Here is a 14,795-nt window from a genome sequence, read left to right as displayed (position 1 = left end):
CATTTTTTGGCAGTAAAGAAGCTTTTCTTCTTCTTCTTGTGAAATCAACTACAAATTAGTTTACACTTCTGACAAAAAAGTCACCAAGCTTTGATAGAAACAGCTGTCACATTGCAGTAGCTTATGTTGCATTCTTTATTTAGTGCAATAATATTAGTAAAGTACTAGATATTATATCTGTCTACATGAGAGTGATTGGCTGTCGAACAGTGTTGTCATTTAAATAATGAAAAATTAGAGCCAACATTCACATGAATAGGCATCTTATTTCTGTTAAGAGAAGTATTTTAAACTATTCATAGTCATGAAAACAGAAATGTTTTCAGGAACTTCCCTTGCAATCAGATGTCTGCTAACTGCAACTACAGTAGTAAAAATAGTGGAGTCACTACTGTCAGTTTGTAGAGTGTTTTTGTTTGTTTTATTTCCAAAAGAACAAAAGAAGTGGTATATTTTCAGAATTAGGATGATGTAGAACACCTTGAGTAGAGAAGTGTGGTTGAGAGTTCAACTGTAATGATTATGGGATAAAGCATCTGATAGGTTCTGGTAAGTAGAGGTCATGGTATTTGTCCTATATAGGTGATATGTTAGGGATGGTGTAAATTGCTTTTTCTTTGGCTGATTTAATAGTTTTCAAGTGCAAATTTTTGACTGTCTAGTATTTGTATTTCTAGTCTATAATACTACTTTACAGTATCTACAGAATACCCTTTAAGGTATTCAAAATAATACAGCTGAATATGCACATAAATTCTTAAGAAACTATATTTAATATATTTCTAGTTTATATATAAATCTATTTAGGTCTCTTTCTTGTGTATATGAGCACAAAAATTCAGCAAATCACATTCTTCCTTCCAGAATGTTTACCTGTAAAGTCATCTGTATTTTTTTTTCTTTTTCACTTTTTATCTACTTCTACAATAGCAGGTTAATGTCTGTGCACTATCTGTAGTTGAGCTATCCCCCCTGCCCCCAGTCATAGTATGTCTGATATATAGAATTCAGCAGTCCTTCAGACCTGAGAAAACACATTATTTGTTACTCTATCTGTTTACACATGTGCTCACAATCTTCTTTCAGAGGAAAGAAAATTTGCAGTGCCTTTTCTGGACGCTTCCACAGGCCTAACAAACTGAGAACAGGAGCTTGGGACTTGCCTTGGTTTGCATCTGCAGTGATAAGCTGTAGTTACACAATTAGTTGATCAGCTTCTCAAACCAATTGAAGCTTGAAATAGTCCCACAGTGCTTGATTTGTATCCTTATCTGAGGCTGGTAGGTGCAGGAAGAAAAGGTTTTTAACTATCTGTTCCCTACCTCCTTCTGATTTCGTGTTTTCCCCTTCTCCTATAAGAAAAAAAATCCTTCCTGGCCTGTACATAGGTTTCAAGAATCTGTTAGATAGCTTTTGAAGAATTGGGTATTATTTTTTGACATGTGGAGGAGATATACTACACGTATGTAGTCCGATACAAAGAAAACAGAGTTATGCTGGTTTCCATTCTTTGGATTTATCTTGGAACAGGTTGCCCAAGGAAGCCGAATACCTCTATCCCTCAAGGTATTTAAAAGTATTGGAGATGTGGGACTTAGGGACATCCATTAGTGGAGGACTTGGCTGGGTTTAAAGGTCTTTTCCAATTTAAATGATTCTATGATTCACAGTCTGGTCCTTTCCTGTTTTAGAGAAGAGAATGTGTGAGTAAAGCTAGAAGGCATCTTACCAAATGTTGTATTTAGGTGATTTTGTCAGTAAGAATATGACATATTATTAATCATTTGCCACACATTCAGGAATCCTAGTAATAGGATTGTGCCTAAGTTCTACTTCAATAGAAAAAACATTTCTGTGTTTTTTACACAGAAATTACACTGTGTTACATTCGTCATAATATAAATACAGAAGGAAAAGGGAATAGAAGGAAGCACGAGCTAACTATAGAACTTTAGAATTTTCACTTTCTTTGCAGCCATTGTTGCAGGAATCGGATATAAATAGAATCTAAAGCACTATAGTGAATGGGAAGGAGAATTAAACTTCACTTGATGCAGGAAGTCAGTGGGCTACGTACGGCTTGAGAGAAGTATACGCTTGGCCTTTTTCTTGGTATTTTTCTTTATGTTCTGCTTTCAGCCTATGTTGGAGACAGGATAGTGGATCAGAAGATTCTTTGGTCACACTGAATATGGCTGCTATTTTACTAACATTTTAAAAGAAACCTCTTTTTCCAAGCATGAACACTATGTGTGTGGGAAAACATAAAAGTGCTTGTTTGAAAACTTAAATGTGTGAGTGGATAAATTATAAGCTTTGATCACTGTTTTAAAGAAATGGGCCCTGAAACTGTTGGTTAGATGAATTTGGATCAACTTTGCAAACTGGATTGAAAACTAGATTTAAAAGCATCTCAAAGACTGTTTCCAGAATAAAGGAAAGAAGGAAAAAATTTTAAATTTATGCATAAAAAGATGTGTAAATAATTCTGACTACTTTTCTAACCAGATCCAATATGATACTTTTTTTTTCTTGTGCTTCATTCCTTAAAGTTGACTGATCTTTTGCTAGTAAGGAATCAGATTCTTCAAGAAAAGATCTTTCGTCTCTACTCAGAATGTGGATTCTGGTTTTTGAAGATTAATTTTGAGCAATGTTTATCACAGAGCTGTCAGACTTTGAAACATCTAGTTATGGGTTTAGTTTATTGTTACTCCAGCATTAAAGGCAGCTCTATATTTTTATTTTTCTTTATTAAACAGTATCAGAATGTTTAATTCTTACAAATGTAATATTAGCTGCCTTACTGTCTTATGTAATGTATTGATTTATATTTACTGTGAAGTTGTAAATTTGAAAAAAAAGTTGTTATATTTATATATATAATTATATATATATATGCATTTGTTTTATAATTAGCCCTGCAGCTGAAATTTTGTAGTTGACTGGTTAGCCATTTGAGTTGCAGTTCATGATTTAAACATAATTAATGTGTAACATCAATGTAATTACCACCTTTGTTATGTCTCTAAAAATGTGATAGGAGGTGATTGAAAATTTAATTAATTCATTCTCCTTTTCACAGTTTCTTTCAGATTCAGTTCCAGAGTACAGGGGCATAAATATTTTTAGAAAGACCATTACTTTTTAATATTTTTAAGTAGTTATTGTTACATGATAAAATCTTTTATTTTTAAAATAATATAAAACAAGGCTTTATATTTCAAATAAAATATTTTGACTTAAAGTAGTACTTTTTTTTATAATAAGAAAAGTGCATTGGCATGAAATTTTACATTTATTTCCTTTTGACCAGTAAATTGCAAAATTTGTTTTCTGTGTGGCTTTAAGAACAGTGAAAGACTTTTTATTATTTTTGTTAATTTAGATTAATTTATTAAATATGTCCCTTTTACAGGTGACTGGGGTTTTTTGTGCAGTGTCATAATCAGTATCTAACAAACAGTGTGGTAGTAAATGTAGTATAGTAAAGTCAGAATCCCATGTCCTATTTAGCAGTAGAGAAAACTATAAGTGATCTGACTATATTTAATCTAAAATCAGCATATCAGCATCATTAGCAGAATGTAACATATAATTCCTGATATTTTTTCACTTCCTCTGCAGTGTTATATATCAGACAGACTTACAGCATCTTTTAATTTCTTTTCTTTTGTAGATAGAGGGCATGATTGGAGGCAGCAGTAACATTCTACAGGGTTCAGCAAAATTTTAATTCACTTCCTATCAGGCAGAGAATCACTTAACACAAACTATCAACCTTAACTTGCAGCAGAAATAATGCTTCTTAAAAAAAATTAAAATAAATAGAACAAGACTTTGCTGTTAACAGTGTGTTGTATTTTCACAGGTATCCAAATTACGAATTTATCAGTGATAACTCCATATCCTGGTCAGCAGGACTTCATAACCGATACACTGAAAACTCCCTTAGAGGTGTTATTTTGGATATTCACTTTTTGTCTCAGGCAGACTTCCTGGTCTGTACATTTTCGTCCCAGGTAAACTGCAATGCAAATACAATGTAGATTATATGTACCAGTTCTAAATCTTAGTCTTCTTCATGCTCCTGTTATCTTGTTCGCAGTGATCTCTCATGAAAATTTTAGGCAAGAATCAAAGGCTTGGTATTTTATGTGAACATTTAGAGGACTGTAAGCATTGGTTACTTCTCTTTAGTGGAAGTGACTGCCTTAATTAAGACATTTGAAATAAGCAAGAAAAAATATTAAACATGTTTGAGTTTCTTGTTTTGCATAAAGTTAATGTATAACTTGTATCCATCCATTTCTATGCCGCTTGGTAAGGCATTTGAAATAGATAAAAATAATTGTAAACATGTTTAACACCTTAATTTTTCATGAAGGAAATATACAGCTTGTTTCCATCCATTTCTACATATCCTTGCATTCTACTACAGTTCAAACATATCTGCTGTTGCCTTAGTTGATGGTGGGAGTGGAAAAGATGAAGAGCACTGACATTTAGTTTCTCTTCAGTCTATTCCATTTCTAGCAATCCAGTGGTAGCATAATAAGTGTGAATTCTGACCTCGGTAATCTGTAGAGACTTCTTTTTGCACATAATTATATGCTACAAGCTTCCTTTCTTGAGTGATGTGATGAAGGAAATTGGAGTCCAGTAGGAAACTGAATCATATAATTGTCATTGTTGGTATTTGGTTCTTTATTGCATTATATTGTACATTAATTTCATATACCATGAAAAGCTTTTATAAAAAGCTGTTTTAAGATAAAAAAACACAGCAAAAAGTCACCAAGCAGTATTTGGTAAATGGTATGCTGATCCACCTGATTCAAATATGGCAACATATGATTGAAATCAGACTGAATGTTTTTGATGTGCTGTTGTCATATATTCTCTTATATTCTCTTAAATCACATGTGATTGTACTGTTAGATGGAAGTGGACACAAAGCTCAAAAGTTAAAATTTACTTAAAAAGAAATCATTTTTCCACAGCCTCAAATGTAAATTGTCTGCTGCACTGTAATTACAAATAAGTAACAAGCATAATATTAATACTAATTTATGGTCAATACAGTGATATGTTGATCTTGACAAGCAGAATTTGTAATAACATTGCCATAGCAAGAAGATAGCAAAACCACAAAAAGTATAGAAAAGCCTCTTATCCTTCAATCATCCTTGTAGATACACTTTATTTACTGTTTGCCACACCTTGTAAGAAGACCTTTTATAGCATATTTAGAAGGTTATTAATATAGGCTATTTCGGACCAAGACATGAGTAAACTCATGCAGGATTCACTTGCTAAAAAGCATTTTCTATTGAAAAGATGTAAAATCTTTAGTAATATGTGTGTGTATCCTCTTCCTGGGGTACACACACATGCAGAGAACAAAACATCAAAAGCAGTCAGAGAAGCTATAAAAAAATAAGCTTTTACAAATGTATGGATAATCAAATTGGTTTCTACGTTATGGTGTGTAACAGGTACTTCAAATAATTAACTTCAACCTGATCTTCTGAAAGCTACTTCTCAAAAGTTAAAGTTCAGATAGAGAGGGATAAAAGGAAATCTATCACATTTTTAGATTAAATACCTCTCTCAAAGAAGCTAGGAATGTACAAATATGTCTGGTTTGACTGATCAAAGTTCTATTCACTGTATTTTCAAAGGGAGAAAAGTAAAATCAAGCTTTACTATATTAACATAGACTAAAAATTATGAAAAAGCTCAAATGCTTCTTCATATTGAAGAAATCCGCTGTATTGTTAGTTCATTAACCTTTATCAAACTTATGCAAAATCAGGGAAAGTTACAATAGTGCAGATCAGAAGTCAGAAAGCTTGCAGTGGCCAAGTCAGACACTTGACAGAGAAGAGCTTTCTAGCCAATTGTTGAAAAGAGCTTCGTTTAATATAGTGGCAACCTTTTGTGTTTCTGGTAACTCTGAGAACACAATTCTGTTATGGGAACCTGTGTTCAGTTTGGAGAAAATTCCCTTCATAAAATGGAATATAATGACAAGTAAAAATACATCTTTCTTCTCACCAACATCGTCTTGCTGAAACTCAGTTTCGTTTACTTGTCGTCTAAGTTACCAATAGTCATAATTCTATCACTGTTCTAATATTATAACAGCATTTTAAAGCCTTGGACTTCTGGAATTGCTTGATTGTGAAAATTGGAACTTCCTTTAGAAAAGTAAACATAAAACCTCATTATTGCAGGATAGACTTAGAAAATGTAAGTTCTAAGGGTTCAAAGGGAAGTAAATACAGTTTTTAGTAGTAGTAGAAAAAAACTTAATTTGTGCTTACATTTGATTGGCTGGAGATCATTTATTTTTAAAAGCAGGATTGCTAGTGTTCATATAGATGTTTTCAATTTTTACTGAAGAGTTGACTGTTCTAATTATTTATCAATTTGTTTATTTGTTTACCAAATCTGATCACCAGAGGATTAATTAAAAAGCAATTTCATGCATCTTGTCAGTAAATATCCAGTTTGGGGGTGGGTGGTTTGAGGTTTGTTTTGGTTTTTTTTTTTTTAACTTGGACATTCCAAAACTTGATCTCCTGGGAAACTTACCATACATTGATTGCTGACTTCTGTGGTATATTGCAGGCACACACAATGTTAATGGCTTCTCTTCTATTTTTATTTCTAAGGTTTGTCGAGTTGCCTATGAAATTATGCAGACGTTGCATCCAGATGCTTCAGCATATTTCCATTCTTTGGATGATATCTACTACTTTGGGGGACAGAATGCTCACAACCAGATTGCTATTTATGCTCATCATCCACGAACTGCTGATGAAATTCCCATGGAACCTGGAGATATAATTGGAGTAGCTGGAAATCACTGGGATGGTTATTCAAAAGGCATCAATAGGAAATTAGGAAGAACAGGCCTGTACCCATCCTATAAAGTTAAGGAGAAAATTGAGACAGTCAAGTATCCTACATATCCAGAGGCTGACAAGTAGATTAAAAGGAAGACATTCAGCAGTAATTCTCAATTTTGATTGGTTCGAACCAGCCAACAACACACTAACTAATGGTTTATATGGGATTTGAATTTGCATTTTAACATGGAGTTAAAATCAGAGCCTTTGCAATGAAACTGGATAAGAAGCTGAGAACAAATGGATGGGCTATTATCTGAACTTACTCTTAAACATTTTTGTTATATGCACTCTCACACATGCACACACAAACCCACATATAACAGGAAAACTGTTGTTTTATACTTTTTGTCTCTTTTCAGGATTTATCCCAGTCATTAGTCTTACGTGAGCTTTAGGCTCTTCTCTCTGCCATTAATTTACAATAATGTTCAGACTTATAACACTGCCACATTGTGTAATATGAGTGACATGAACATATTTTGTATGTGCAAAATTTAAAACATGGTGCCTATATTTGAAAAGTTTGTGACCTTTTTAGAAGAGCCATGCCTATTTCACAATGGGCAAGAGTCAACTTTCATCTGATGTTACCGTGACCACTGAACTTGCTTCAAACAAGATTCAGATTTCAGACTAGATTTCTTTACAAGTTTGGGGGTTTTTTTTAGCATTCCATTGATTACTTCTCATCACTAATAAAATAAAGGATAAATTCGACAATAAAATAGTCACTGTCTGTTAGGAACTTTTGTAAACAATGCCATGGACAGATTCTTTAATAGTGATAATGTTTCTGGACATTGCTTCTGATTGAGAAATAAAACCAAAAACAACAACCCACAAAACCCACAAAAAAGGGAAAAAGTAGGTGGAGTTTCATTGAATTTTAAAACACTGTGTACTATAACAGTGCTGCTCAGTTTTGTGGACAGTAGGTAACAGCAGAATGACTTCAGTGACTAAATTTCTTACATTTACTCTCTAGCACTATTTTTTTACCTTCTGTGTTTCTTGTCTGAAATTAATTCAGGTTTTAGAGTATTATAGGTGGCCTCTTATCTTTTTGGCATTGAGTGTAGTTACTTTGAAGTAAAATACTTCAGGTTATCCCATTTATAGAACCCGTCAATCTGGACTACTTTAAAAAAATCTAACAATTTACCCCCAAATAGTAGGTTTGAGAAAAATATACACAAGGATGAATTTTTATGCATGTCATGAGGTTGTTAGTAATTCTTAGTGTTTTGAAATCTTTTGCTAGTCAGCTCTCTATTAAGAAAAGAGAAATCACAAAATAATTTTACAAACAAATTCGTAGATTTGGCGGTTGTATATATATATATATATACACATAATCAAATATATATATATATATATATATGAAATATGCAAGATAACAAGAGATTGTTTCCAAATAAGAAGAATATTAATAACATTTTATATAGGCTCTAGTGCAATTCAGTCTGGATTACTGGAAGTGCAGAAAATGTTTACTGTTCAGGGACTGAGAAAATGCCACGTGAGTAAAGATTAAAAAAGCATAGTTGGTTGACCTTAACAAAGCAAAAGTATATTTAATTATATTTATGAATAGATGAAGGATAGTGTAAACATAATGAATGGAGGCACTTGACCATGAATAAATGTTAGGCTGAAAAATAAAAGGAAATCTCTGGCAGTGTGAAGTTCAGCAGCAGGCTTCCAATCGAAATAGTGGTGAAATGGAACTGTATTGGAATGTGAAGGAATTACAAAGTGGTACTCTGACATTACTTGCAGGACTGATTCTGTAGATCCATTCCAGTAACGTGTTCCTTAACTGGAAAACTGGTTTGTGTCTTGAAAAAGAGTAACAAAATCTAAGCTGAAAACTTCTGTTGGAAAAAAGATACATTGATCGTAATATTAAATAGACATATCAGTGAAAATGAGCATAGATACCACATGAGATTTAAAGACTACTTGAAGCATAATGGCAAATGAGTAGGAGTGACCAAGAAATGCTAAAGATGATGAATTTTTGTGATGAAAGATGCCTAGGGTTAACTGGTGTTTCTGTATCTTGGAACTAGAAGTGGCTTGATGTTATTTTCCTGCCTAAGTGATTCTGATAAATTTTCCACTAACTTAGGCAAACATGATATTTCAGAGGTACAAAGGTAGGGTAAATTATAATTGTTTTAAATTTTATTTTGAATTGTACAGATAAAACTATTGCTACTTTCTTTTTCAATTTGAAAAAAAAAATCCAAACTGATGCACATTTCTTCCTCAACAATTAAATCAATTCATTTTATCTTTGGGAAAACTAATTTAATTGTTTTTCCACAAATACTACATTATCTGTTTGATATTTATAGATTTTGAAAATGTTTTATTTTTTAAGCTCTTTACTTATGACTTCAGAGCTCATAATTTCTTGCTCATTTTTAGAGTGTGATTCACAAATAAGATTCATAAATAAATGAACATATGAAAATTCCTCCAGAGTCAGGTAACTCAGTTGAAAATACTACTGAAGAAGATAAATAACAGAACATCTAGGATGAGCCCAAAGGCAAGAGCAGATCTTCCGAGATGGATGGCAACGAGAGAACTGAAAATGCTGATGTTATAAAATATGTACCTATACAGTGTGGCAATTCCTCTGCAGACTATATCTGACAAAGTACTGGCAAGGTACACATACCTCCTTACATATTCTGAGTACCTAATGAATAATTAGGTCATCATCTTTGCGAAAATGATCATGGAATGATACAAAATTATAGAGTTTCTGTTAATAATTCAGAAATGTACTAATGTAGATGCTATGATCTTGTTCCCCTGGGTCTTATGATCCTCTAGTGCGTATAATTCAGTACTTCTCGGAGGAAGAAATCTAGCAATACGCTGCTTGCTAGATGCATCTGTTTCTAGAGATTGCTTTCAGTTAAGACTACCAGTTAATTATGTCTTGGAATCCTGGGACATTGGTACGCTAAAACTGAATTTGTTTTATATTAAACAAAATGAATATTTGAGACTTTATTCTTGGTTACAATGGAGTCCAGGTAACATGTAACATCCATGGGTAAGTGGAAGAGAGAACCCCAGATTTTTTATTGTAGCTCACAGAAAAGTAAAATAACAGGAAATAAAAATGTTGTCTTTAATTCCTGAAAGAAAGCTGAATCTTTTGAAGGTTGTGAACTCATTAAGATACTAGCTGGAATGCTTGCAAGGAAGCAAGTGTACATCATGTTTCTTCTGTTCGCCTTGTAGCTGTGCAACAGTCCAGTCATGTAATTTTTGCCTCATACCAAACCACCTTCTCAGACATCCGTAAAACAAAGAGCTTTCATACTCTCTTAACTACTGTTTAATTAAACTTTTCTCTTTAAGAAACATTTGTATGTGTGTGTGCATGTTGTGTACATAAAAACGATATGAACAGCACTGTTTTGTTCTTTGCTATTTTACATTATCGCTGTCACATTCTCTGTAAAAACTTACTTGCCAGGTAAATGTAGTCTCTGGAAGCTCTCATGCTGCTTACCAGTCAAGAAATTTATTCTGGGTAGTTCAGTTAACTAGTCTTCTGTGACAGTGGTCACCTGGGGTCATCATCTGCGGTTTGCTGCTACCACCAACCTGAGTTCTGTCCTTGATTTGGCCTGTGGTCAAATGCATGGGATTTACAAGCCTTCTCTACCAACATCCTGCCCATATGAACTGTTGAGTATTATGGATTTGTTTATGAAGGATTATGTTTTATTTCAAAACTTTAAAATATTTTTAAATGTTTATTTTCAGATAAGTCTTTTGTTTATCCCTTCTATCACTGAATTTTAAGGAAGTTTTAAGGAAACCATTGAGTTTTAAGGAAACCATAAAGATTTCTCTCCTATACCAATTTTCAGAAAGGAGGACTGGTGATAGCTTTCTTACAGAGAGATATTCACAGTGTAAAAGTTTCCTCCATAACAGGTTTTATGTTTCTTGGGTATGCAATTATAAAATAAGGATCTTGTCTTCTGAGCTAGGAACATAATAGAAAATAAATAGAACATTTTCATGAAAAATTGTTGATAGGGGGAGGGAGATTTTCTTTCATGCAAGTGGAGTAGCACTATTTGAAATTTTTTCCAAACAATGAATCAAGCTTGATTTTTCCTTGTCATTAGTTTCTTCACAATGCAATCTCTAATGTGTCTGAGGAATGCAGGTAAAAATAATTTGCTTAGTCTGGGAGATGGGGAGGAAATAATCTAATAAGAAGACACAAATAAACATTTCAGTACTGGGTTAAGGACCTCTGCCAGCGAAATCATTCTGCTCTTTGCCAGAAATACTTAGAATTTGCAACCTTCATTTTGATTTTGCCTAATACCAGTCCCAGTCACATATATAAAAGTCATGCTGGTCATATTCTGATGGTTGTTGCTACGTATATTACAGTTTTATTCCTATTTTGGTGGCTTGGAAGCAGGTTGTCAAAGGGCACAAAAGGCTGTTTGGCTTTCTTATTGTATTGAACTAAAATTACATTTTCAACTCACAAAAATTCCTTTTACCTAAGGTACCACTAGAATTATTATTGTAGGCTACAGACTTTTTTCAAGGTCCTCTATATGCACCTGCAAGCATATCTGGAGCAAGACTGAAGCAAAGTAAGTTACGTATGAATATCAACTGTATACAGGTTGTGTTAGATTTCATAGTATCCTGTTCATTTCTAAAAAGCATGAAATGTGGCACTGCATGATACAAATAAGAGGATAGTAAAAAATTCCCAGATCTGCAAAAAAAAGTTGCTAGTCTGTTTGAATACATCACTGTGTACAAGATTATTCCAGAATCTAAGTATGTAAGACAGAAATCTTCAAGATTACTCAAGAATCCCATCCACTGATGTGTTTGCTGGTCTTAACCCCTTTTGGTACCATGTTTGCTGTTCAGTGGAGTTCCTCTATTTTGTGTGCTTGTTTCCTTTGACTTATCTTGTCAGCAGAATCCTATTGCCACTGCAAATCAAACAAGTTTGGATTAATGCAAAGTCATGACAACTTTTGCACAAAAATGTCTTTACTGTTGCTCAAAATTAACTTCACACTCTTAGGCTGACTCCTTAAGAGATGCTGAGGGAAGGAGCTGTCTCCACTGGACTATACGTGTTTTATAACTGCTGGCACACACATGTACTGGTTTTACTTTCAGTTTTGCATTATTTTCTCACTTCATAAAGACTTGAGATTTTGCTTTCATTTTGATATATTTATGAAGGTTTTCCTGGAACACGGTGAGATAAAGTCTCAACTATCCTGCATTTTCTCCAAGAAGTATAACAGACCTTACCCTGTTTCCTTTAACTGCTTTAAAAACATCCTTCAGTCGCACCATTTTAATAGAATCAGATAGATCTATGCTTCTGGAAGACTATGGAATTTTTTTACTCTTCCAATAGCCTTACTGCCTACTTACATCTGATCCTGGCCTACCATGGTTGTAGGAACCTTTGTCAAACCTTTCTGCTTTGCATATTTTGATTTCCTTGCCTAGTGGTCATTACTTGACTGAGAGTCCAAGGGACAAATGTTTGTATTTGGTTTTTCATAATAACATGTGAAATTGTATTACTGACAGATTATTTTTTTTATGAATTGCATTTTTTTGTTTTGTCCCTAATTGGTATAGTCAAGGATTCAAAGAGTAAACACTGTAATCTGATGTGCTGAGAAGTGTTTAGGGGGGCTTACAAGGCATAGAAATTCCTTACATAATCAGGTTTACAGCTCATAGCATGAAAAGTATCTTGACTAGATGAAAGATGTATTCCTATAGAATTCCCTGTTCATTTTTACCTACTGCTTATTATACACTTATGCCTGCAGCTTAGTTTGCAAGAGACACAATGTGAATGCTGTCTTTTTACAGGACTATACAGATAATTTTCTTCTCTTCAACTTTAGAATCTTTTATTTTAGTTTAGTTTTAGTATTCTTGCTGTCTGGCAAGTTTGGTGTTTCTTTTTGGTTTTGGTTTTTTTTTTTTTTCCTTTTTTTAATAATACAGCTGCACTATTCTCAATTACTGCACTGCAAACAGTGCCACAAGGATATTACAGCTCAGCTGTGAGAAGCCACTGAATGTAAAGATTTCTGTCCGATTCGGCTGTCTACAAAAGATCTGTTTGTTAAAGAAGCCCAAGTATGTTTGTTGATACCTTTCCAAACAGTAGCAACCTGGAAGAATGGAAGGAAATCAAAAACCAGGACATCCTACTTTGTTCTTTGTGAATGGGAAGGAACTGGGCCTGTGTTATGTCTAACTGAGATACTGGAAAGCAATTAACTAGTTGGTGAGAGTAGTTTGCTTCACTACTTCAGCTTTTTGCTGGAGAATGAACTGTGACAAGTTTATAATTCTAAATATGTGGTCAGTTTTTAACATCTATAAAATTTTGTTTTCACTTGAGAATAAAGTTGTTATATACAATAAGTTCAGACTTGTGGGATGGAGCTCGTTTTGCATGAGTATTTCTTAAAATGATTGTTGCTTATGACTAATATTCAGTTATTCAGCAAAGATAGAAAAATCTTGTTGGGCTGATTTTACCATTTTTTTAACCTCTATGTCAGTAGAGGTTATACAGAGGCTAGCACTAGTGAACCTTCATGAAATAGATTTAGGATTGATGGATTTGTTTGCTTACTTGTTTCTTCTGTTTATATACAACAGAGAAAAATGTTTTATTAATGTTACAAAATTATAGTTACAATGCATCTACCTGCTCAAAATGTATTTCTTTAGAGCTGCTAATGTGTTATGAGGTACTCTTTATTACACTGATTCATATTAGCTGATGTTTGTATGTTTCTGAGTGTATTGCTCATTCCTTTTGTCCACTGTTTAGACTGTAAGATTTATGATCCTCTAGTGCTTTTTTGTGTTTTGAACACTCTTGTCCTACTAGGATTCTTGTCATTCAGTAGGATCCCTAGACAGTACAGTAATATAAATAATAATTGTAGTCATAAAATGTGTTAAACATTTACTCTAAACCGTTAAATTCAATATGAATTTTTTTGAGTTTGCTTTTATTTATTTTACATTTATATTTTGTTATATGTATTGCTTATTTGCCTTCATGTGTACATGAAAAGAAATTCTTAAAAAACCCCCAGCAAATCCAAATATACAGGAATACAGATACAGGAACTTATCTTAGTTCCTTCCTACATGCTGATGACCTTTGCCATTGATAGCATATTTATATGTTTAGTTCTGAAACAGCACAATGATTTAAGAAATTATGTTGTGTACTTTTTTACTCTCATTCCTTCTCTTGGAATTTAATAACTGACCATATGTATGCTAAATCTATTCCATTGTGGATTCAAACAGATTCATAATCATGCTGATTGGTTTGGTATATATTAGTCAATGAGGATTTTTGCAGTAAGCATGAATGTATATCCTTTATTTCTGTGCTTCTAAAATTGAATGTAGGAGAGTAAATGTAAGGACCATTGGAATAATAGGCTTTTCTCACCTTTTGCTGAACTGTCTAGAGCTTACTCATGCTGATTTTCATTCTCAAGAAAACACATTGTAGGAATATGCTCTCAAGGTCAGATGCATGCACCATAGACAGTTATGTATGTAATATGAAGGTATAAAATCTGTTGAAGAATCTGGAGAAACCTCTAGAAGATGAGGATGTGACCAAGTCAGTGGTTGGCTTGATATGAAGGAGTTTATCTGCCAATGTGATTACTGGAGGTCTTGTTGTTGTTCTCTTCTTGGGCTGCCCCTTCAGGATTCGTTAAACAGACATACATTATTTTGTCATGAATTCATGCTGGATGGACATTGGTTCCAGAACATTCTGTT

General features: G+C 33.4%; 1 protein-coding gene across 2 annotated transcripts in view; it reads left to right on the top strand.

Annotated features, from left to right (window-relative positions):
• The window catches only part of FUT8 (fucosyltransferase 8), an 84,336-nt gene extending 75,725 nt beyond the window's left edge, over nucleotides 1–8,611 (top strand). For both annotated transcript variants that reach the window (XM_029964270.1, XM_008919750.4), the window contains 2 exons: nucleotides 3,872–4,022; nucleotides 6,681–8,611. In XM_029964270.1, coding sequence (XP_029820130.1) covers nucleotides 3,872–4,022; nucleotides 6,681–6,998 — 469 coding nt within the window. In that variant the 3' untranslated portion in view covers nucleotides 6,999–8,611. The remainder of the gene's footprint in view (nucleotides 1–3,871; nucleotides 4,023–6,680) is intronic.
• Nucleotides 8,612–14,795: the final 6,184 nt, after the last annotated feature.

Source organism: Manacus vitellinus, unplaced genomic scaffold (assembly GCF_001715985.3).
Source record: "Manacus vitellinus isolate BGI_N305 unplaced genomic scaffold, ASM171598v3 scaffold_6_pilon, whole genome shotgun sequence".
Taxonomy (NCBI): Eukaryota; Metazoa; Chordata; class Aves; order Passeriformes; family Pipridae; genus Manacus; species Manacus vitellinus.
This window is presented reverse-complemented; position numbering and strand designations above follow the sequence as displayed.